At 28.3% G+C, this 25,285-nt stretch overlaps 1 protein-coding gene across 2 annotated transcripts in view; it reads right to left on the bottom strand.

The window, feature by feature from the left end:
- The window catches only part of LOC107449479 (neprilysin-2), a 92,531-nt gene extending 83,684 nt beyond the window's left edge, over positions 1-8,847 (bottom strand). For both annotated transcript variants that reach the window (XM_071181715.2, XM_087159628.1), the window contains exons 1-5: positions 8,690-8,847; positions 6,197-6,324; positions 5,515-5,613; positions 3,717-3,878; positions 1,401-1,484 (exon numbers count right to left, since the gene is read on the bottom strand). In XM_071181715.2, the coding sequence (XP_071037816.2) occupies positions 1,401-1,484; positions 3,717-3,878; positions 5,515-5,613; positions 6,197-6,324; positions 8,690-8,739 (523 nt within the window). In that variant the 5' untranslated portion in view covers positions 8,740-8,847. The remainder of the gene's footprint in view (positions 1-1,400; positions 1,485-3,716; positions 3,879-5,514; positions 5,614-6,196; positions 6,325-8,689) is intronic.
- Between the last annotated feature and the right edge of the window lie 16,438 nt (positions 8,848-25,285).

Below are 25,285 nucleotides of genomic sequence, written 5' to 3'. Positions count from 1 at the left end.
GTCTTCCACAAATTTCCTGAAAAATTCATAAGGGTTCATTCATAATTTTCATTCCTAAAAAATCCATAAAAAAATTCAAAAGAACCAAGAGGGATTAAATTTACCATGGAACAAGGAGTTTCAAACCTTGTTTAGAGAATGAAAATCGTGAAAAACCTACTTGTCGGAAACCAAATACAAAATGAATACAACTTTCTAACAAAAAAGCGATATACTTGATTAATTATTACAAAGTTTGTTAGAAGTAGAGCCCATTGACGTAATTGTATGTTTTACAACGACGTAAGAGCGATTCTTATACTCACTTGAAGAGGGCAGATGTGCTTTTGACGTTTGCCAAAACGACGACAATCTGTGTTATGAGACCTTCCGACATTGTGTTTTTTAGCTTATCGCAGACTACTGACATCGATGTGTGCCTCTTCGAAAAATTTCACAATAATTAAATAGATATTTTGTAGTTAGCAACAATGTACCTTTTGTAGTTGTTTTCCAGCGTGAAGTCTGATTGAGCTTTCGCGATTTTCATACTTTTAATTTGGATGGCAGCTTCATATTTTATATAGTAAGTTCTTCTCCCACCGATGCCATTTGTCATATATCTCTAAATGTTTATATCAGTCGAATTTCGGAGTCCTCTTTATGAATTAGGAATGATTTGACATATACGGCTAGTTGTTTTTTTTTAATTCTAACCTTAAATACGCTTAATATTTCTACTAGACATAAGATATTTTCAACAAGTTCTAGCACTAAGTAGGTTTTGTGCTGTGCGAATGAGGAGTTTTTAACTTCAAGCTTATAACATTATTATCTATTTTAAGTTTGATAACTAATATTATAATTTAAACTTACTTAGCAACTCACATCGGATAATTGTCTACTCACTAAATCTGTGTACAGTGCTCAAAATAAGATATCACTTTAAATGACTTTTGTTCAAATAATTAGATAATCATGACTAGGAAACAATGTTAATAGTGAAAAAACGGTGACCACTATATGCTATTTAATAGCTGGTTCATTAATAAAGTTGCAGAAACAGTCACAAAATCGTACTTACTCTGAATAAACATAACTTTTTTTCAATGAACCTGAAGTTTTGATCATCAAAATATGCGGGAATCCGCCAACCGTGAATATATAGTCTAAATAATTTCCTCAAAGGAGCATTCGAAAGTTAGGGCTTTTCAATGCTAATTTTATTTTCTGCGTATTTAGCCATATCTTGGAAAGTTTAAAAGTGCAACTAGATATTTTTGCACGCAATTTTAAAATTCGTGTACATAAAGATAATTCTATATAAAAATTAGTTTTCCCCGACTCATTTTAAGTAAATTCATATATTTAAATTCTGAAGTCGTTGGTATTTTTAATTTAACTAAATAGCATTTACTTACCTAGGTTCATACAGGAATCGTAAAAATCTTTTACAATTTTTATATTTTTTGGTTCTGTTCCATCTAATGGTTTATTTACCAAACCTGAAACAATCACATTATATTAGCAATTACTATTTGTAATGATTTTTTGCAAGATAATAGAAAGTGTTTTACAGAACATAACCGATAAATTCAGTACATTTCGTAATAAAAACTGCAATATTTGTTATATACACCGAAGAGCCACTACATTATGACCACCTTGCTAATAACATGAAGGACCACCTTTAGCCCTCAAAACTGCTAGCACCCGCCGTGGCATTGATTCCACAAGGTGCTGATAGGTAGTCTGAGGTATCTGGAACCAAGCGCTCACCAACTGGTCCTGCAATTCCCTCACATTGCGAGGGGGTAGCGTGGCAGCACGAATTTGGTTTTCCAAGTAGGACCACAAATGCTCTATTGGATTAAGGTCAGGTGAATTTGGGGGCCAAGACATGACTTGAAAGTCACTGGAATGTTCCTCGACGATTCGACCCTTATGCCATGATGCATTATCCTGTTGGTAAACACCATCCCCCGCAGGAAAAACTGTTGACATGAATGGGTGAACCTGGTCTGCAACTATGTTCAAGTAGCTTACAGACGTCAGGGATTGTTCCATGAGAATTATGGGTCCTAATGTGCCCCATGAAAGCATTGTTCCTGGGCGAAAAACCATGAAAACCTGGGCGAGTCCATTGTTATAGATGGAGGGTGGTCATAATGTAATGGCTCTTCGGTGTGCATATAAAATTTTTTTTTATTTAAGTAGCATTATTATAAAATATTATTATAATAAATATCATTATAAAAATAAACAAAATCACTATATTTCGTTTAATTTTGAGGTAGGGAATATTACGAGAAGTATGGATAGCGCTGCAAGCTCTTGACTGCCTATACTTCCAAGTTGCTGCTTTTGGTGTGTTTTGAATTTGAATCTCAATCGCATTTGCACACGAATGTTTGAAGGTTGTAATCAACTTTGAAAATTAGCTTGTTATTAAGATTCCGATTCATAAAGTTTGTGCTGTCTACGGTACGAGCTTGTCGGATTAAAATTTAAATTTGATTCGCCGGAAATAAAAAGATTGGATTATTTGCTTGGAAGGCTTGACTTAAATACGTTGGAAGTAATCGGTTGAAAAAGTTAAAAATAAATATATTACAAGAAATGAAGAATATCTTAAAATATAGAGGCGTGTTATTGATAGATGAAAAGCGGAATATCTTCTAAGTGAAAGAGAATTAAAAATTAAATATGGTGGAACATTATTTTAATACCACAGTCACAAAAACTGTTTTACGATACTGAAAAAAATGTCAATTGAATTTTAAAAAGAGGCATTAATTTCACATTAAATATTGATTGAATCAAAATTAACTGTTGTTGAAATCAATTCTTCATTGTTTCAGTATTATATATATTGCAAAAAGAACATGTATCCTTTTTGTAGTAATTATGCATCACTTGTCCGATATTGTTTAGAATAAGATTTAGATAAATGTATTTTAAAAATACGTTTTAAAATCAACAAGAATAGTGTTCTGTGCAAAATTATTCTAAATCATTAAGCATTTTAATTGTTACACTGATACAAGTTGTATTTAACTAAACTAGAGTTTTAAAAGAAATTATAATAGAGAAGAATTTAAGGCTAAAATATTTTTTTTACAAAGAAATACATGTAATAAAAGAAAATAAATAATGTTATAAAATACAAGAAATAAAAGAAATACATAAAATTTCCCATCTAGTATTTAGTTAGAAAATTTTTCAACAGATGACGCTGCAAGTTAATTTTTACGTTTTTAACTTTGCATTTTTAAGCAAATTTTGTCCTCCCCGTACGGCATGTTATTTTGATAGGGAGTAGAATTTTTAAAAGTATTGTAACATGCGATTTTCCTTTTTTGCCAAATTTTAAGAAATTGTGATACGATTTTAAATTTTTTTCTTCGGCTTAAGGGTTTACTACTACACTATATCTAATCTAAAGGCTTTCATTTAAGGAAAAAAATTAGGTCCCCAGAATGCTTGTGCCCAGAATGCTGCCCGTTATAATTTTTTGGACGCAATCAGTCATACACGCAATCAGTCAGGACTTTTAGAACACCCTCATAATAAAACTGTATTAATTTTCAATTCATGTGATTTTTAAGAAGAAACGTTTATATTTCAAAATATATAATTTCAATATGATGTTATTTCAATACTATTACATGTTGTAAATGCGTATTACATGTTGTAAATGCGTATTACCCCAGAAACATTAAGACAAGCAAACAAACCTTTTAACTGGGCACTTAGTTCGTCGTCGACGTCGTAGAAGACACTTGATTCAGGTCTATCCTCTCGAATAGGGTGGGTTTTAATCCAGTTCCCGCATGCGAATTTGTAAAAGTTATCACAGGGATCAACACTTTCATCTAAGTTTTGCTTTATTTTTTCAGCTGAAATTAAATATTCACATTTCAATGAGCTATAATCTATTTAATGTAAATTCAGACATTATTATTCGTTAAAAGATTATTCAAACGTGAGTTTTAAAAATGCTTAAAAAGTATTTTTTTGCTCTAAAATATTTACAATAGTTCTATAAAATATTTTTTTATTTATTAAACTTAAAACCTCGCCAACAAGCATACATGAATGGAAATGTTGTATATAGGTTTCTGAAAGATGTTTCAGCTACAGTTGAAAATTTACAATTAAGTGCTGTTGACAATTTCAAACTTCGAGAGAATTTCATGTATATTTTCTCTTCATAAGAATTTTTCTGTTGATTAATGTTGTGCATTTGTGTGTATAAAAATGATTGATTAGACAGGGAAAGTTCATTTCCTCCTCCTTTTCCATTCAACACTCCTTTAAATATTGAAAATATACATATTGAGATCTAAAAATTATTATATGTCACTTTTGAAATTACAACTGTATTTTTAAAAAAATGATATTATGACTAGCTGAAGACCCTTTCCTCTAAAAAATAATTAAAAAAAGTTAACACGCTACCATTCACACAGTTGAGAAGCATAAACTGATTCATTTAAAAATATTATTTTTATTTATCAATTTTATCTAACCTTCTTCTCTGTGACTTCAAATTATTACACAAAGAAAGCAAACTTTAAGTTTAACTCATCATTAATAAAAAAAAGGAATGATTTATGACAGTTAAGCCAATTTTCCCTTGAATTGCAACTTTAGTACAATGCTTAGTTTATTATTTTCATTCACCGTTGACTCACTGTTTAGGTTCATGGAAACGCGTTGCAAAAGCGTAGTTCTAATCAATATAAACACTAATCTCAGATAGTTTTTAAAATACTAATAGAGTGACACTATCTCTGCATGACATTGATATTGATTTTACTCGTGCTTACCTGACATAATGAATCAAAGACAAATAATAATTAAAAAAACATAACATCATAGATTCATCATAGACATCATTGAAAGTTCATAAACATAATAGATCTTTTTGCTTTTAACTAATGAGAAAAATTTTGTAGTTGGTATAAATTGCAACAGTGTGTAATAATGCCAGTTTAACTTATTTTACATTTTGAATGTAGTGTTGCTGCTGATAATAATAGGACATTTGTTCTCAGAAATAAATATATCTGTTTGTTGTTCGTTTTGCATATATTTCTTACATAAAAGCATATATTTTATACTAATGGTCTGAAAAAAATTGTTTTAATTTTCAAAGAGACAATAATAGATATTGAAATGAATTAAGCATCAAATTGTCGCATGTAGTTTATATACTAATAATTTTAACTAGCATTATTAAACTAATAAATTTCAATAGCATTTAAATAAAGGGAAAATATCGTAATGAAAGTTTTTTATTCTAAATCTATAAAGGGAAAAAACTTCTGTGTTACTAGGAAAAAGATAAGAAATCATTTCAATTTGCTTTATAAAAAAAAAATAGTTTCAACTTACATATGGGAATAAAATCATTTCATAAATTTACTTTTTTTAAACACAGAACCGATAATAAAGTTTTTTTTTTAAATTTTATTTTGAAAACAAAAATCAACACACGATTAATATAAAGGAGTCTAGCACAAACATTACCTGTTTCTATACATCCAGGGGTATTACAAACTTCTTCCGCATTTACTTGTCTTGCAAATCTTCTAGATTCCGAAGGAACAAAAGCAGACTTCTCTGCATCTAAAGCAAAATGTCTTATTTACTAGTATTATTGATTGAAATGAATAAGCTTATTATCTTTATATCACTATATAAAATTATATAATAACGTCAGGCTTAGCCATGCCAAGGATTCTAAATATTGATCCATTTTCCTTTAACCATTTTGAGTTTTAGTAAATGAATAATTATGAACCTGACAAATAAGGTATTTCAGTCTGAAATCATATAAGTAATGGAATATTATTGCGCGGAAACAAATTGCGAAAAAGTTAATTAGTTAGAGTGACTTACTTTGCGATAAACAACAATATTTGATTCATAAGAAAATTAAAGATAAAATTAAATCAATTTTAAAATTGGTTACCTGTATGGGTTTGATAGTTCTAATCAAAGACAGCGAAAGTTACTGTCTTAATTAGCAGCATCAAAAGAGTTGTTATCGTAACAAGATACAGACTGAAATCTTATATGTATTGGAATATTATTGTGCGGCAACAAATTATAAAAAAGTTAATTAGTTATGCTGACTTTTGCGATAAACAACGATATTTGATTCATAACGAAATTGACAAAAAATGGAATCAATTTTAAAATTGGCTACCTGTTTGATAGCTGTAACCAAAGACAGCGAATGTTGCTGCCATCATTAGCAGTATCAAAAGAGTTGTTATCGTAACAAAACATAGTATTCTCTCTAATCTAGTACGACGATTCCACCAGTGCGGATTCCTGTAAAACAAATAAATTAAGTTAGTGAAAAATTATAGATTAGACGATTAGTGTCAGATAGCAGATTAGACGCGAATTATTAGTCTTTTCACAAAAGTCTATTTGCTTAAGGTTTAATTTTCAATTTTTGAAAAGATTAATTAGATAAATTAGAATTTGTATTTTTTTTGTTTGTTTGCAGAAAGCCTGCAGGTATTTGTTAAAAAAAAAGACTATTGAATATATAGTATTTTTTTTAACAAAAAACTTATTACAAATTTTTGCATTCGCAGATGCTGTGAACATAATGTCTTGAACAGAAAATTGTCTGATAAAAACATATGAACATTTAGAAAATAGGCAAGAACTGTGGGACTGTGGGACAATTTTTCTTTTAATTTCAAATAGGTTATGACTATTTTACGTTGAATGCATAATTTCCAATTAGAACCTTTCCAAACTACAGTAGACCATCACATCTTTAATCTTTCTGCGGTCCACATTAAGCCAACTAAAAATGCTGTGGGTCAAAATAAAGAAAGCAATACGTAACTTTAGCTTACTTAAAAAATAGTCAAGAACTTTATATGGAACGCTGCGTACTCAACAACAAAATAATAACAATATGATGGAATTTTATGTGAAAGGCTGCATTTTTTATTTTCGATGCAAGCATTCTGAATACCCCCAGATACTTATTGCCGGTTTTAAGAAAGTAATTGCTAAAGCAAGTTGGAAAAGACTCAATCAAATTAGGAAAAAAAAATACTTTTTTGTTGTTGATATATTTGAAAACTTCACACGTCCCACAAACAGGATTTGTTTATAATTTCATGAATGTGTTTTATTTTTCTAACTGTATAAAAATATTTCATTTTTCGTTGCAATTTAAATAGATCGCAAAGTTGTTTGTCTGTTCATAACTCAAAAATGAAAAGGATGCTTTTGCGCTTAATGTAAAGGATGCATAACTCGATAAGCTGTATATTTTAATAAATTCAGACTTACTTATCATCGAACTTGGATGAATAAAAATGCATTCTTGATTATATGCTCAGCATACTATGTTATATCTTGTTAGCTAAGCAGCGAACAGATAAATCTTAAGTGAAACTTCCTTTAAATGACATAGTGGCATAATGTGGCACGCATGTCAGAAGTTCCAATAAGATATTTATTTGTAAGAACTGAAAAAAAAACATTTATCTGCCCATAATTGTTTCCTTGCATTGTTTCGAGAGATTTTGATAGAAAATGTATTTTTTATTTATCATGCATCAGCCAGGAAAGTTTCCTATGAATGTATTCAGTAAGTATGATATTCATTTCTACTTTGTTTCAATCGCTCCATAACTTGGCGCAGATGCCTATCTAGTACGATATAAAATATTTTGATATTTTCGCTTTGTTTTTGCCAATAACCAAATATATGATAAATATATAATTCCACTTACTACGATTGCTATTTTAAATTTAGGTATTTTTCTAAAAACTATTTCACAAATACTCTTACTTAAGTATCTTCAAAGAGCATTTTTTATCCTGAACCGTACTAAAAAAAAAAAAAAAAAAAAAAAAAAAAAACAGAAGTCTTGAATTACTTTACTTATAATGTTCGGATTATCTCGAAATCAGGCTCAATCTGAATGATTCAAGAGTCTAATAATAAAAATGCTTAAGTTACAAAATCTTAGGTTACAAAATTCAGACACATAAGTGCACTTTATCTAAATAAACCTAATTTTTTCCGACAGATTTGCTTTCAACCTTCAAAATAAGGAACCTTCAACCTTCAAAATAAGGAATATAGCTGCTGTCTGTAAAATATGGTCTCAATAGTTTTGTCAGAACAATAGTCGAAAGTTTGGACCCCTTAATATAAATTTTACTTTTTGCGTATTTCGTTATACATCGATAACTTTTTAAGGGAATCGAAAAATGTTTACACAGAATTATAAAATTCGTTTTTCCAAAGGCAAATCCAAGAGGAACTGATTTTTAATAATTATTTAATGTGTTTTCCATTTTTATTTGAATAATAGCAAAAGAAAATATGAAAAATTTTACATAATTTTAAATGTCAAACATTAAGTTCGATAAGGTTCGGCCGAATTGGGACAAAATATAAAATTTACTTTTCAATTTCCTTCCTGTTCCACAAGCCGTATATTCTGCAGGTGTGGTCTATAATTTCATGAGTGTGCGTAATTTTCTTAATTGTACAAAAATATGTAATTTAGCATATTTAAAATTTAATAAAACCTCAAGCTCATTTTGTTCTTCAGGAATTAAAAATAAAGCGAATGCTTTTTGTTTAAGGTAAATGATGCATATTTCGACACACAATAAATTTTAAAAATATATATATATTAAAATTCAGACTTACATATCAAATTTAGATGAATAAAAATGCTTCCTTGACGATATACTAAACATGCTATGCAATATCTTGCTAGCAAAGCAAAGAAGAGATGCATTTTAAGTGGAATTTCGTTTAAATGTCACAGTAGGAACCACATGTGACATGTATGTCAGAAGTTTTCGCAAAGCATCTGTAAGGACTGACAAATTTAAATTGTTCACATTGTACTGTTTCGCATGATTTTGATAACAAATATGTTCTTTATATGTCATACATCAGCTAAAAAAGTTTTTTATGTATGAATTCAATGATTATGATATTGAAGTTTACATTGTTTCATTTATTCTACAACTTGACACAGAAGGGCATCTAGTGACATATAAAACATTTAGAAGATAACCTTCAAGCCTAATATACGTGTTCGTTTCATTTTTTTGGTCAAGGATAAAATACATGATCTCAGTTACCGCTGTTGCTAATTGAAACTTGTATTCTAACATGGAACTGAAATTAATTATTAATTTAATTAATTCTTAATTGAATTGAAATTTGTACTTAATTGAATTTAAATTAATTCTAAGTTGAATTAAAAATTAATTCCTAATTTAATAATCTTAATTTAATTCGTAATTTCACTTATTAAGATAGTATATTAAAAAAATATCAAATCTTTTTATATTAAAGAGTGTCATTGGAATAAAAAACTAGTTCCTAAATACTTTTATTGAAGTATTTTTTTAATAGCTTCAATAGCTTTTATATTTTTAAAGCGTGCAGGAAGCAAAAACAAATGGATTTTAAAATAACTAAATCCAATAATTTTAGAGCGTATCATCGGATTAAAAAAAATAGTTCTCAAATACTCCTACTTAAGTATTTTTAGAGAGTTTGCTTTATTTGAACAGTACTTAAAAATAAAATGCAAAATCCTGAATAACTTTTGCTTCAATGATTGAACTCGCACTCTATCTTAATAATTCCTGAGCCTGATCATAATAAATGCTAATTAATTATTGCAGACGATATTTTAAGTTACAAAATTCAGGTATAAAACTATATTTTCTTTAAATATGCATACCTTTTTTTACGACAGATTTTTATTTTCGATCTTCAAAATATATGGAGTATAGCAGCACCTTGCAAAAAAAGGTTTCAAAAATTTCGAGAGAACAGCTATCTTGGTTTGGACTTTTTAATGAAAACCTTCTTTTTTACGTATTTCGTTAAATATCGAGAACTTTTTAAGGGAATCAAAAAGTTCCTTTTCACACAATTTTAAAATTGGTTTATCCTTATAAATCCAATTATTTTACCTTATTTATCTTTATAAATCCAAGAAAAGAACTATATAATGCGTTTTATTATTTTTTTTGACTGAATAAAAAGTAAAAAAAAAATCTTATATTGTAAAATAGAAAAAATTTTTACATCATTTTAAAAAAAGTAATTTTATATGATAAAATCCAAAATTCGAATGAAATTGGTCAAATAGTTCTCGAGAAATTTTTAAAAATAAAGCTTTGAAAAAATTAAACAGAGAACATAGACTGATTTTTTTTAAATTTTGTATATTGCCATTTATATTTACGAACTTTAAAAGGATGCAAAAACTCGCATGCCTAGTAACCTGAAAATTTTTCATTACTTTTGAAATAGAGTAGCAATTAAATAATTATAAATAAAAATTCTTTTCCTTAACTAATTTTTGGATAATCAAATTTATAACTGCGAAAAAAAAATTCAATTCCTTTAATAAACTCTCGAGAAAAATAAATGCTCAAGAAGTAAAATTAACATTTAGTGGTCCAAACAATAGACTGCTCTTCCGACTAAATGATTGGGACCATGTTTTCTAGATTTCAGCCACATACCGCTACATATTTTGAGGGTCAAAAGTCCAAAACGTTCATAAAAAAAAAAAAATAAAAAAATGTCATTTAATACAAAGGTGCAGGTGTAACATTTACACTAACTAAACTTGCCATTGGCAAAATTTTTTTGATGATTGGTGCAAATTTTCATGAATTTCTATGTAGACCATCTACAAGTTGCCGGATATATATTTTTTCTTTTAAATTTCTAGATGTTGTGGGTGGTCCTGCCTTTTCATCTTTCAGTACAAGAGCTCAAAATTCTGTGTATTGTAACAACTGCGTGAACTATGTTTTTTTTCTTCAAATTAGGCAATAAGTTTTAAATAAGTGCTCCATGGAAACATTAAATAACATACATAATTCTTGCTTGCGTAGGAAATATTCAAAGTTTTGTACTTGTGTGGCCAATGAAATAACGACATGCACAACTATATACAATGTTGCAACAGTACAAAGCGATTTTTTTTATTGAAATATTAATTACTTATACAGTAATAATATGAAGGCCCGTGGTGGCTCAGGGGATAAAACGTTTGCCTCCCTAAGAGACGACCCGTTTGAATCCCAGCGATGGCTAGTCGATACGAATTTTTCACTCGACTCGCACCCACCACAAAGCTGACGTAAAATATCCCCGCTGGTAGACTGATCATGGGCTAGAGTCCACTTGCTGTCGGGCTAGATATGTGAGGTTTTCCTCTCCATCAAACTTAAATGCGGGATAGTTCTATCTAAAAGACCTCAAAAAAGGTTAGATTCTCTTGATATTTGATACAGGAATTCCTTTGTCTCCTAGATTGGATTTAAAATTACATTATATTTCTAATACAATTTAAGAAATAAATACTAAAGTAATGAAAATCGAAGGAAAAAGTATAAGATATACAATTCTATGTTCCGACAGTGCCAAGCTGCAAATGTCACAGGTGGATGAATATTTGAATAAAATATTATAAGATGAAATAAATTAAAATATTACCTCATAAGAGAACTAAAAGTATCAGCACAGCAGAAGAAAAAAAAATCATTAACACGAAATAACTAGCTAAATAGCAAAGCACTACTGGAAGTAGCAACCTAACTATCAAAAAAGGAATATATTAAAAATAAATTAATTAAAAAGAAAATAAAGTGGCAGCACAGGCAGAGATGGTTGCATTGTCAGGGGGGAGGGGTATTACCATGAAGCCAGTGCGGGAGCTGTTGCAATGATTGTCGGTATATTACAGCAAACAGTCATACCCCCTACAGCCCCAAGAAAAAACAAAGTAAACCAACAGCAAATTGGATGCTGGATATGTGGGCAATTTCGGTATTTAGTGCGAAGCGATGCCAACCGATATGTTTACACTGTGTTAACATGAACTATTAAGTCATGTAGAGTAAAAATCTTAAGCTCGATCCAACAGCAAATCAGATGAAGACAAGACTAAATACCGAAATATTGAGAATCGAAGTTGAAGTGCATAAAATCTCCAGATGGGAAACTGAATTTAGAAAATTGAAGACTCGAGTACCAAACAAGTATATGGATCCGAGAATGTGTAAAAAGATGAAGAAATAATCATAAATAAAAATAAAACATATGAATGGAAATAAAAAATAAGCTTTCTTAACATTAAATTTAATTAATTAACCTTAATAAAACGATTGGAAATATAGGCAAGCAACCGATTATGTTTCAAGGTAATCCAACCGATCCTTCAATGTTTGTGTGGGCTTTCGATAGCAGTGGTTACCAACTGACCGCCCGCGAAGCCCTTCTTTGTGGCCCACGAACTTTAAAATACTTTTCTTTCGTTAAAAAAACCTAATTTCTTCGTTGCTCATTAATTTGTCTTATTCATAGGTGCACATTAAAGTTATTGACAGAATTATAAGCCAGAATTTTTTAATATGCAATTAAATACTTTTAAAAATCTACTTTTTACTTTAATTCGCAATTGAATACTTTTGTTTTGTACAACTTGATAAAAATCTGACAGTAATATTCAATGTTCCTTCAAACATAAAAGAGTCCTATATAAAATTTTTATGAAGTTGTGGCCCGCCATTCGAATGGTGTTTTTAATTGCGGCCCCCTCACTCCTGTAAGTTGGAAACCCCTGTTCTATAGCAGTGGTGCGCAAACATTTTTCGACTGCGACCCCTTTTGTAGAGAGAAAATTTTTGGCGACCCCTAGAGATAAATGTTCACAAATACGATGTATATTTTGAGCATTTCTTTCGTTTCATCGAATAAAAACATCATCATATTTGACTCATATTAATTTTATTTATAATTTTAAGAAAATACTTTTTGTATAACACAAAAATCAGTAATTGCCCTTTAATGAAATGTATGTGGCTGCAAGTTTCTAATTATCTCATCGATGTTTGGATGTATGTTGCTAATTGCAATTCGCATATCATCTTCAGGGTTTAAACGCGAGCGGTATTTAGTTTTAATTGAAACTAGTTTGCTAAATCCAGTTTCACGTAAATACGTTGATGCAAATTGTATTAACATTCTGATGGCATTCTTGCATAAAACGGGATATTGTTTTTCCACGGATAGCCAGATAGAGAATACATTACGCATTACGGTCAAAGAAAGAGTGGACAGCATGAAATTGCAATTAAACAGTGAGTGACGGCGCTTCACTCTTTATATGTACACTGTATAGTATGCAGCATGCAGGGATAATGCATTTCATAAAAATTTGGCGACCCCCAAAGAGCTTCTGGCGACCCCCACAGGGGTCGCGACCCCTAGTTTGCGCACCACTGTTCTATAGCATAAAATATTTATTTCTCCACGGAAAGCATTCCTCTATTAAATCCGGTACCTGTCTATAAATTCCATCTTGATAATATTATCCAGGAGAAACTTACGTGTATTTTTAGTTTTTTTAAGATAAGTATTATAGCTGTCACAAATTAACTTAATATGATTAATTTGTGATATAATAACATTTCGATAGATACTATAGATATATTAGAATTCCAAAAAATTAACTTGTTGACAGGAAATGAAATATAATTTCTTTCATCAAAATCATCAATTTGAGCGTTAGATGAGTCTAATGTAACGAATAAATCAAGAAAAATTTTATATAAATATGATTGAATAGTTTAAACCATAGGTTGCATAATTGCATAAATGCTACTGCATAAATTGTGTTTGCAATATTAATAAAATCAATCTATATAATTAAAAATGACAAAGTCATCAATAAATCGGAAGCCATTTCTGATGGAAATCACAGCATTTTTTTCATAAAAGTGTTAAAAAAGGTTAGCAAGAATTCTTGAAAAATTGGTACCTTGTGGTATGCCAATAAATATTAAAAATACAAAATTATTAAAATTAAAAATTATTAAAAATAAAAATTATTAGAAATAAAATTATTAAAAATACAAATTATTAAAAATAAAATTATTAAAAATACAAAAATTAGCAATATTTTGCTAGTACTCGAAATCGTTATCTAGAATATTATTGACATAATAAAAGTAAGAAAGCAAAAGATTCAAAATGTGGAATAGAATGATTGTTGATAAAGTTTATTAGTGGTTTATTGTTTTAATAATCCATGCAAATCCTGAAAACATATACCGCATTAAACAGAGTGTTTAAGTATTTCGTGAAGAGGTATTCCTCGTGTATTCATATAGGTATTAGTGCCACAAGTGATAAATAGGTAATATAATAAGAATTTAATAGGTGTTTTATTAAATATAGGTGTGATCGTAATCTAAGGTAGTTTAAAGTTGTTATTTTTAATCCAGCAAACTTTATTCAAAGCAAAAAATTTTTTGTGTTGAAAATCTTAAATATGAGGAAAAAAATATTTTTTTCAAAATATCTAATAATTTAAAATCTCTACTTTTGGAATTTAGAATAATAATGTAAACAGATTATAAGAGTTTGCTAATTAAACATTTCGATAATGTTTCATAAATTTATACTTTACAGTAACAGATACAGATGGCAGCACGAGGAAGCAAATATTAAATTTTCCCCTTTTATTTTACTTCATTATTTTATTAACAAAAGACACTACAAAAAATTTTTCATTTACAAATCTTTCAAATATTTATTATAATATGAGTTAATAAATAGATTAATCTCAATAGAAATAGAAATTAATCAATTGAGATTTCACTTCAATATATTAATTAAATTTGCTTATAAATTTCAATTATTTTCTAACTGTAAAAGTATTTTAATTTATTATTTTTTTACTCAGTTTGTATTGCAATTTTATAGTCACTCTGAATTGAAATTTGTGAATATAAAAAATGGATTTATAACTAGCACTTTCTGTAATGATGCAATTGGGTATAATATAGCCTACGTCACAGGTTGTGTTGTTCCTACTAAATTTAACCCATGAACGGAATTTTCTGCGAGCCTAACTTCAAGCCACAAATAAACAAACGAAGTGCTCGATCGTTTAAATAGCTGCTCGCCAGATTTTATTGCATTATAAAGAAAAGTTATTGAAACTAAATACAACTAAATAAACAACAACAACTAAAACAAATAACAACAACTACTAATAACAATAACTAAATAAACAACAACTAAATTCCATTCGTTTAGCATTGCGTTATATGTTGTTCCTACTAAATCGAAGTAGTTGTGTTTTTTTCATATTATACCCAATTGTTTTTCTGGACATCATAAATGATAGCTAACATAAATCATTTTTGGCTTAATTAAAAATTGTGAAAGTTATTACTTGAAAGACAAGTTCTTTAACATAAAATGGGAGAAAGTTATAGCTAAAATAATAATTGTTTTAATTATAATGTTTAAAATTAGTAAATTCATTGAGCTAATTTTGAATCAAATTTAAATTAAAATTTTTAAACATTTTTTTTCAGAAAACGTTTACTTAGATAAAAAAGAAAGGCATGCAAAAGCAGAGAAAAATGAAGGGAGTAAGTTTATCAATAGGTATAAAAGCATGGTAAAGCCAAAATCCTTTTATTTTAATTAAGAAAAAAGACCAAAAAATACGCGTTTCAAAAGTAAACCAGCATTTATTATCACTACTTTTTAAAATTAATTACCATTTCACTGATTATAAGAAAAAAATTAAGTTTTTAAAATAATAATCATGAATAGAATCAATTTAGCTGAGCCTAACGACTAAATACGATACAATATATTCACGACTAAGCAAAATAGAATAATACTAAGTACAATAAGATACAATATACAATATAATTATAGGATTCTCAAATAGCAGAGCCAGCTGTTTATGAATTTGTGAACGAGTTTTTAAAATTTTTGTGAGAGTAAATAACTGGTTTCCAAAGCAAAACGAAGCAAACAGTAAATTTCTATATTTTTTTCGATTGATTTTTCGTTTGGTATTCATAGATTGATCTAAAGTTTCATTGTTTGAAGATATCTGTAAGTTAAGTATGCATGAAGAGTAACATGAGAGGAGAAATTTTCCCGCAGCTTATTTTTATTCGCTAATTCGCGAATTTTACGAACCATAAGTTATTTTCACAAATCATTTATGCCATTTAAGAATAACTCTGGATAACTTTTGATTTAATGGTCGGATTTTCACGTACTAGGATTCAAGCTTGATGGTTCGAAAGGGTGTACCTAAATATGTTAATCAATTAATGCAGGCGATACATTAGGTTACAAAGTTAGACGCAAAAGCGTAATTTCTCTGAATAAACAGACATTTTTTGAATAATTCGTAGGGGATGGGGGAGGTCAAAATCATGGTCCCAGCAGTTTGGTCTGAATAGCGTCCAAAGCAAAAGAACACTTAAATGTCAATTATACTTTTAGCGTATTTCGCCATTTCTCGAGAACTTTTTAAGCGAATTGAAAAATGTTTTGACGCAATTATAAAATTCGTTTACCCATAAATAATTCCTTTCAGAAATTGATTTGTAATATTTATTTATCATTTTCCATTATTTTATTTAATGATAGTAGAAAAATTTTTGAATAATAAAGCATAAAAAGTTTTCTTTAATATTAAAGAATGTATTTTCATGTGGCAAAATTCAAAATATGAACAAAATATTTCGAATAGTTCATGAGAAAATGAATTTTAAACATACGACTTTATGTATACGACTTTAAATATACGTCTTTACATATATATATATATATATATATATATATATATATATATCATACACTATATATATATACATTATATATACGATTATATATAATATATATTATGTATACGACTTTAAATACGAGGATGTAAAAGTCTGAATACCTGGTAATTATCAATTTCTTCGACTACAATTAAATAAACCAATAAAAATAATTTTAAAAATTATTTTTCAGAGTTGAATTATGTTTTGATATACGAATTTTATAATTATGTGAAATTTTTTTTTCATTTCACTTAAATAGTTATCGATAAATGGCAAAATACGAAAAAATATAATTGACATTAAGATGCCCATCGTTCAAATGACCAAACTATTGGTACCATATTTTCCAGATTACGGTTACTCCCTATTTTTTAAGGAATAACAATTTCGAAAATCTCAAAAAAAAAAAAAAAAAAAAAAGAAACGTGTTTATTCAGAGAAAGTGTGTTTTCGTTTTTGATTTCGTAACTTGAAATATCATCTGCACTAATCAGTTAGCTTATTTAGAGACCACCCATGTGAATGATTAAGATTGAGTTTTGAAAAATTCAGTCATCAGATCAAAAAAATGTATTTGCTCCGGGTTTTTTTTTTCTAAATATATAATAGCAAACATAACAATGTCAACAACAATATTTTTCTTTAGATGATTTTAAATTCTTTTTATTTCTTTTCTTTTCTTTAGGATTTAGAAGAATTTGTTACGTTTTTAACAAATGGTTTTCAACAAAGGATTAAAATGCTAATTGTAAAAATTTTATTTTTTAATATCAAAAGCAACTTCGTTTTAATGCAGAACAATATAAAAAGTTTCCTATGATATTTAATGAAAAATAATCGTTAATGATTAATGATATTAAAAGCATCTTATTGTTAATACCTAACTATCATTTTCTTGACTTGTGAAACTGAATTTTGAAAGATTGACACAGAATAATAACAATTCAAATAATTCGAACGCCGATCCGCCGATTTTCAAAAGCATGTCTTTGCGGCTCATGGATGAAGCCAGCAGCACTGATTTACCCTCAATAATGCTATCATCAACTCAATATGACAAACTTTGTGAAACATTTCAGGCTAGTTTGGATCAACTACTTTCCAAAGAAATGACCGAACTTTATGCCCAGTTTTCACACCTTCTTACGTCTTTTAAGAAGACATTTATGTTCGGCTTAAAGCTATCCAATAAGTTATTCGAAATCGAAAGTCAAAATCGAACCCTTGAGCGAAACAACAATGATCTGGAAAAAGTAATTGATGAGCGGGATGAAAAGATCAAGCAGTTAGAAGATAGTATTCTAAAAGTAGATAGCATGAGATTTGGAATGGAATTACAGGAAAAAAAGTTCCATAAAGTAATAGAGGAACTAAAAGAAGAAGCTGTTAAAGAGAAGATGGTAAGTACCAAATAAATCACTGTAAATTACGACTTTAGTCAAAGTGAATTACTCGCGCAGTTCCATTCAATCTGAAATCGACAGACAAATATTTCTTTAGTTCAATGGTTTCTAAGTGTAGGGAATAAGAATCGACGTACAACTCGCGTAATTGCAATCATGTGTTCTAAAGTGAGCTAAAATTAAATTTCAAATTATAAAAATATTTTATTTCCAATAATGCATTATCCAAACTACTGACTTAAAGAATCGTACTTCATGTAAAAAAAAAGTTAAAAATTAGTATTTGAAGTTAGAAAACAATTACAGAAATCCTTCTTTTGAAGATCGTTTGCTTTGTTATCGTTTTCAAACTATTTATTTATTTAGTTTTAGTTTATTAAACTATGAGTAAGTCAAAGAAAATTACTCGGACAATTACATTCATTCTATATTCGACTAACAGAAACATTTGTTTTCTACGGTTGTCTAGAAATGTTAAGGCATAATTAAATATATGTTTATAGATTAGAAATTTACAATGACATGGTCTAAAATATGTTAAGTTTAAATTTAAACTTAAATTTTTTTTAAAACTATTGTTCATGATATGCCACTCCAATAATAGCTTAGTGTATTATATTTTAGAGAAAAAAAATTCTAAATGATTGCGTAAAAATTCTTTATTTGTCCAATCGTTTGCCTAAAAATTCATCGTTCTTTCCCCCTCATTTTCTATTAGTGTTTTTGAGTTTCTTATATATAGCAAATTAATTACGCACTGTACTTTCAGAATGAGAAAATCCTTCAAAAATCCATTATTTGGTTTTTTTGAAATATTAAAAAAATTCTCACTGAAGTAATATGCAACAAACCATGTTTAAATTGGAGATTTTCCTTACCGAGTTAGATTATGAATTTGTAAAAGCCCTTACATCAATACGTAGTTCTAGTTCATAAAATTGCTTTTCTCGTAATGGAATTTTCCAATGTTCTACCCAACTTTAAAAGGTCCCTTGCGCCCAGTTTTTGTTTCACTGTTAGTTATAAAAAAAATCTTCAGATGTTCTTAGAAGTGTCTTGTTTAATTTTAAATGCATTTTTACTAAATAGAGTAATTTAATTTTTTATTTAATGAACGAACAGAATTGAAGAGTGTTTTTCGAAGAAATTTTTGGAGACAAAATGAAAATGTAATTCTTAGGTACATAATATTTTTATACGGTTACCAAAAGCACTTAAATTTGTTTAAATACCGATAAACAACGTATTTGAATAAAAAATTTAATTTAAAAAATTAAAATTCATTCGCAAGGAACTTTTTGATTATCAATAACTAAATGCCAAGTTTTTCGCTATAATATAAAAAATAATTGTTATTTTTTTCTAAAACTTTGCCCACTGATCAATTGCACAGTAATGTTACCAATATTCTGCTAAAATTTGAAAATGATAGAAAGAAAATTGTATATTAAATAATTCATATCTTGTATAACTACTCAATTTGTATTAAAACTTTATTTGCATATCGTCAAGATATTTTCCCCAAGTGCATAATAACTGGAACTAGGAAGTTAAAAAGTATATTATATATATATATATATATATATATATATATATATATATATATATATATATATATATATATATATATATATATATATATATATTACAACGTGCACAATTTATTATGATTTCTCGGAAAATTAATTCAATTGCTATGGTTAACAAATTACGGTTTAATAAATTTATACAACTAAATTTTATAAAATTTAAGCTCTTATAAATCCAAAAGAATTTAATAGATTTTAGAAAGTTTTAATTTAATATATTTCCTATAATTAGATTGTAATACTTTATTATATTTGTGTTTATCTGGAAATGTAATTAAAACTAAATATTCTTAACTATTCCACACAGTGTTTGCGAAAAATTGCATATAGTAATCGGCCTTTTTCTATTACATTGCAAAAATAATACCAATATTTTCCTTTCAATTTATCCTTCTTGAAAACTTCTGTATAATTAGATCATTAATGATGCAAGATGTTTCGGAAAAAAGAACCTTATTGTTCGAAAGGGATAAGGGTTCTCTTGATGTGGTTAAGTTAAAATTACGTTGTTATAAGTTAATAGGGCTCTTAAGCAAACTATAGTTTAGGAAATAGTTTGCGGAAGCAATATCCTCCAAAAGATTTCTTTTCTTTCATCTGTTTGGACTGTATTGTTTAGATTAAGTGCAAAATGTTTCATTTCTGTCTTTTTTTATTCAATTTTAAATTATTCGTATTTAGTAAAATCTACGCATATATTATATTGTTGGCCGAAAAACAAACACGTGCCTGAAAAATTGTCGTTTTTTAAAAATATGTTGTTATAAGATTTCTACTTTTTTTTGGATAGACAAATTATTTGTCAAATACTTAGAAAACTACATAAGATCTAAAAATAAATCATGTTAGTGAAAGAAAAATAAGGCCACCTCCTATCTCGTCTTGAACTCAAGTTCGATTCTCCTTATGAGGAAACTCCTTTAACTGTATTATTTCAACTCAGAATTCGCTCTAATGTTATGTCTCAGTGGTTCCAGAACAGGAAAAGTTCTCATAAGGAAAGGTGGTTAAGGTGCGTAAAGCGGTGACCGGATGTTTGCACTTCTAAATTGCGATAGTGCCTAGCACTGTATTCGGTTAATCATTCAAGATGAGTTCCAGACCTTTATTTAATAGTCAATTGGTGTTCCTCTTGTGCGGCGTTAACAACCAAACCAAACTAACCAATTTTATTATATTTATGCCTGCAACATGGCATGAAAAATGACACGCTACTGAATATTTATTGCTGTACATAAATATTACTCTATATAACTATTTTGCATTATGTTGGGGAAATAAAAACAGTAAAAAGTGGATCTACAGTGGCAACAAGTGAGTAAAATAACGTTGTGCGTTAAAAAAAAAAAAAAAAAAACTACACACTCTAAATAACTTTTAATCCAATGATCGGATCTTTATGTTATATGACTCAATCTTAATGGTTTGAAGGGGAGATACCTCAAATATGCTAATTAATTAGTACAGACGAGATTTTATTTCACGAAATCAGGAACGAAAACGTATTTTCTCTGAATAAACATACATTTTTTTTTACGGTTTCAGACTTCTGTCTGACCCCTAAAATGTAGGGGGTAGCCGCAATCTGGTAAATATGGTCCCCATTGTTTTGTCAGGAGGGCTATCCAAAGTTTGGACCCTTTAATATTAATTTTACTTGAAAATGTTTTGCATTCAATTATAAAGTTCGCTTGCTTATAGATTATTCTATACAAAACATATTTAATTATTAATTATTTTTTATCATTTTATTTAATAATGGTCGAAAAAATTTTGAATTGTAAGGTATACAATTTATTATATCATATAAAAGTATGTAATTTTACATTACAAAATGTAAAATTTGAACGAAATCGTTCATAGTTCCTGAGAAATCGTATTTTAAATATACGACTTTTTTATGATTCCATTTCTCACAAACTATTAAACTAATTTCGCACAAATTTTTTATTTTGCCATGTAAAATTACATACTTTAAGGCGACTGCCTGGGTACGATGAAATTTTTTTTAAAAATTAATTTTTTTTTAAAACATATGTGTTATTGGTTCATGTGTGACATAAAATGATATAAACAAGAAGAAATATTTTTGAATATCGCATAGTTTTTAAAATATTTGAAAAATTAAGCCTAAAATGAGCGAAATTTAGAGCTTACGCCAGACACCATACACTTAATTTAAATGAATAAAATACAATTTCTTTTTCTGTACAGATTATTTTGACCCTTATCTGTGTTCTGAACTAAAGGTTTATGAAAATTTTAAAAATTACCCAAATTAAGTGCTAAAATCTAGAAAAACAGCAATTTTTTCATTTTTTTCAATAGTTTTTTATGTTTATATACCTGTAACATGACCAAATATTTAAATTGAAACTTAGTTTTAGTTCAAAACACAGTATATATAGTTTAAAACATTGTTACCAAATTTCATAAGAAAATTTCCATTAGTTTTGGAGTATGTGTCTGGCGTGAATCAAAATATTGAAAAATACAGTTTTTCAGAAAACGCTTTTAAAGATTTACTTAAACAAAAATAGTTACATAGACTTATTCAACAAGCTTTAATTTAATAATATTTGTAGTTCTGCCCTTTATGTAGCTCTTGCTTTCTACAGTTTGCATTTTAATCCATTATCTTTTCTTTTATGACCAATTTTCTATTGAGCGACAAACAGTAACTCGAGCCCGCGATTTTCTTTTTTTCAAAATATTAGTTATGTATGCAATAATTCACAGCAAATTACCATAAAACTCCTTCTAAAACAGTTTTAGTTTGTTAGAATCAATTGGCAAACAATACCTAAGTCATTTTAGAATGTAGTATAGTTAAATATTTATATTTTTTCATAAAACAGGCAAAAATGAAGCGTTAATTTTCGCTGTATTTTGTATACACAACTACATGATTAAAAATATTAACTTCATACAACACACTAATATTATTTTTAACTTTATTTCAAACAAAAACTGTATTATTTTAAAATAAACATTATAAGATATGCCTTTCTTATGAAAACACAAAATTTTACAGTACATAATTTTGAAAAAAGATTTACTATGTTAGCATATTTGTTTACTATAACTAAACAGTGAAATAAAAGTACTTAAATAACAATAAAAAGTACTTAAATAATAACTAAAACTACCGTCAATTTAATATTAAAGCTTTTTTTAATAAGATCGTGGCAAATTTGAACGCTGAATAAATCATAGGGAACAGAAAATATAAATATCAAAATTGATGCCATTCAATTTCGCTTCCTTTAAAAAGTTTATACATAATTTGTTGCCAGATGCGTTTAATTAATATTATATAAAAAATTAACAAATATTAATATTTTTAATAGCGTTACAAGCAAAAAAAAATTCTTATTGGCTCAAAACTACATTGTTTACAATTAATTTTGACGTTTTCAGTGCACTTCCGGTGTTTCGGAATCTCACTTCCGGTTTCAAAGTCAGCTATAACTTTGCTTCTAATTATCGAAATTTTAAAAACAAAGCATTTTTAGAATCCTAAGAGTTCATTCTTTTCAAAAATGCAAAAAACAGAAATTCGAATTATTTGATGAAATCGGTCATTTTAAGGCAGGCAGATGTATGTGCGATGTATGTAGTGATGTAGTGATGTAAAATTTTTTTTACCTTACAATTAAATTTTTTTATTATTATTAAATAAAATAATAAAAATAATAAATATTTATTAATTTCTTTTATAGAATTGTCTTTGGACAAATGAATTTTATGATTGTGCGCTAAAAATTTTCAATGCGCTTAAAAAGTTCTCCAGGTTTAGTGAAATATACAAAAATAAAAATTAACATAATGAGGTATAAACTTTGGATGACTCTCCTGATCTGGGGTCTATATTTCCCAGATTGCGGCTACATCCTATATTTTGAGGGATAGAAAGCCAAATCCGTGGAAAAAAGGTGTGTTTATTCAGAGAAAGTACGTTTTTGTGACTAAAAACAAATTTGAGGTGACCTCATTGAACCATAGAGACTGAGTCCTAGAACGTGAGGATCCGATCATTAGATAAAAAAATATTCACAGTGGTCTGTTTTATTTATTTTTTATTCTTAAATTTATTATTTTTTTGGAGCACGGTACATCTGATATCTATTCCTAAAAGATAAAACTTTTGGTTAGGGATTGTTTACAAATTACGTCAACCCTTTGACGGGAGGATAGGGTTTTTGAGATTGGGACAATTTGTAACGGTGGAGATGTAACAACAATAAGATTGACATCAAACATTTTTATTAAAGTAGAAATAAAAAGCATTTAAGATCAGCAAATTAAAATTTTTATATTGTTTTTTATTTTAAATATTTTTCTCATTTTCATTATAAGTACGCATACAATTCCATTATTATATGCACACAAATGACATAAAAACACACTGCTGCAAGCATATGTTTTTGTAATATAGTGTGACAAGTGAGGTAAAGGGGTAGGGGTATTGTTTAGCGTTACACTTCGTGACAAAGAAGAGCAAGCGGTCAAAAATATTGATTAAAAAAGTGACTTCCTTCATGGACCGCTTCTAATCGTTAATTTCCCAGAAAAGTTTTAGATTTCAAAATCGAAGTTATCTTGAAAGATAGCGATTCAAGCTTTCAGACATTAGTATTACCGTTTTTAATTAAGAAATCATACAACTTATTAAGCAATGTTTATCAACAACATTGCTTTAAAAAATACAACATAAATTTAGCATAAACTTTACTGTCGGTTACATTGAAGAGGATAAACATCGAAAACTCATCTGACATGATCAGGTTTCATATATACTTTTCATGTAAACAGCTTTTTTTTGATGATTTTTTACAAGATTTTTTATTTGGTGAAAAATTTGCGGATAAAATGATAAGTTAGCACGTAATTCAACAATGATTGCTTATAAATCATTCAATAGCTGACACTTACCTGATAATGATTTATATTACGGTGACTTTGTACGATAATAAAGAGTTTTTGCACAGCGTTTGTCTCACGCTTACCGTAACGCTAACCTTATTTTCAACACTTTCGCAACACTGTGATTTGTAGGGAAATTCTTGGGCATGCGCTGAGAAGCTCTAATAGTGTTAACGTCAGAGTTAGGAGGGAAACGTAACGATATGCAAATGTTTATACTATTTTAGTGATAAGTTCACGTTTACATAGGAGAGGAGGGCAATTTGTATTAATTTTTATTATTTATTCCATAATATGCAGAACGTTATACCTTAATGGCCAGTAACGTACATTAGTCATTAAGAATTTTGTTTTATTTAGCAACAAAATTTAAATAAATTTTAGTAGAAAATAATTTTTACTGATTTTGTTTAGGCATATCAAGAACTTTTGAAATCTCAATCAGAGGGAGGTGCACGACAGAAACTAGAAGAAGCAAATACAAAAATCGAACTCTTAAATCAAGAATTACTCTTCGAAAGAAAAAGAGAGGAGATTTTACAAAAGAGGTCTGATGAGGAAGACAAAGTTGGAAAAGAACTTAAACAAGAAATTATAAATCTCCAGAAAAAATTAAAAGACGAAAGCCGCGAAAGAATAAATGCTGAATCCAACATCTACAAGAAAGATCGAGAGATTGAAAAGCACTTGAAAATG

Source organism: Parasteatoda tepidariorum, chromosome 3 (genome assembly GCF_982258835.1).
Source record: "Parasteatoda tepidariorum strain Cologne lab strain chromosome 3, Ptep-v5.0, whole genome shotgun sequence".
NCBI classification, from domain to species: domain Eukaryota; kingdom Metazoa; phylum Arthropoda; class Arachnida; order Araneae; family Theridiidae; genus Parasteatoda; species Parasteatoda tepidariorum.
The sequence above is the reverse complement of the archived record's forward strand: the minus strand, read 5'-3'. Positions and strand labels throughout refer to the sequence as shown.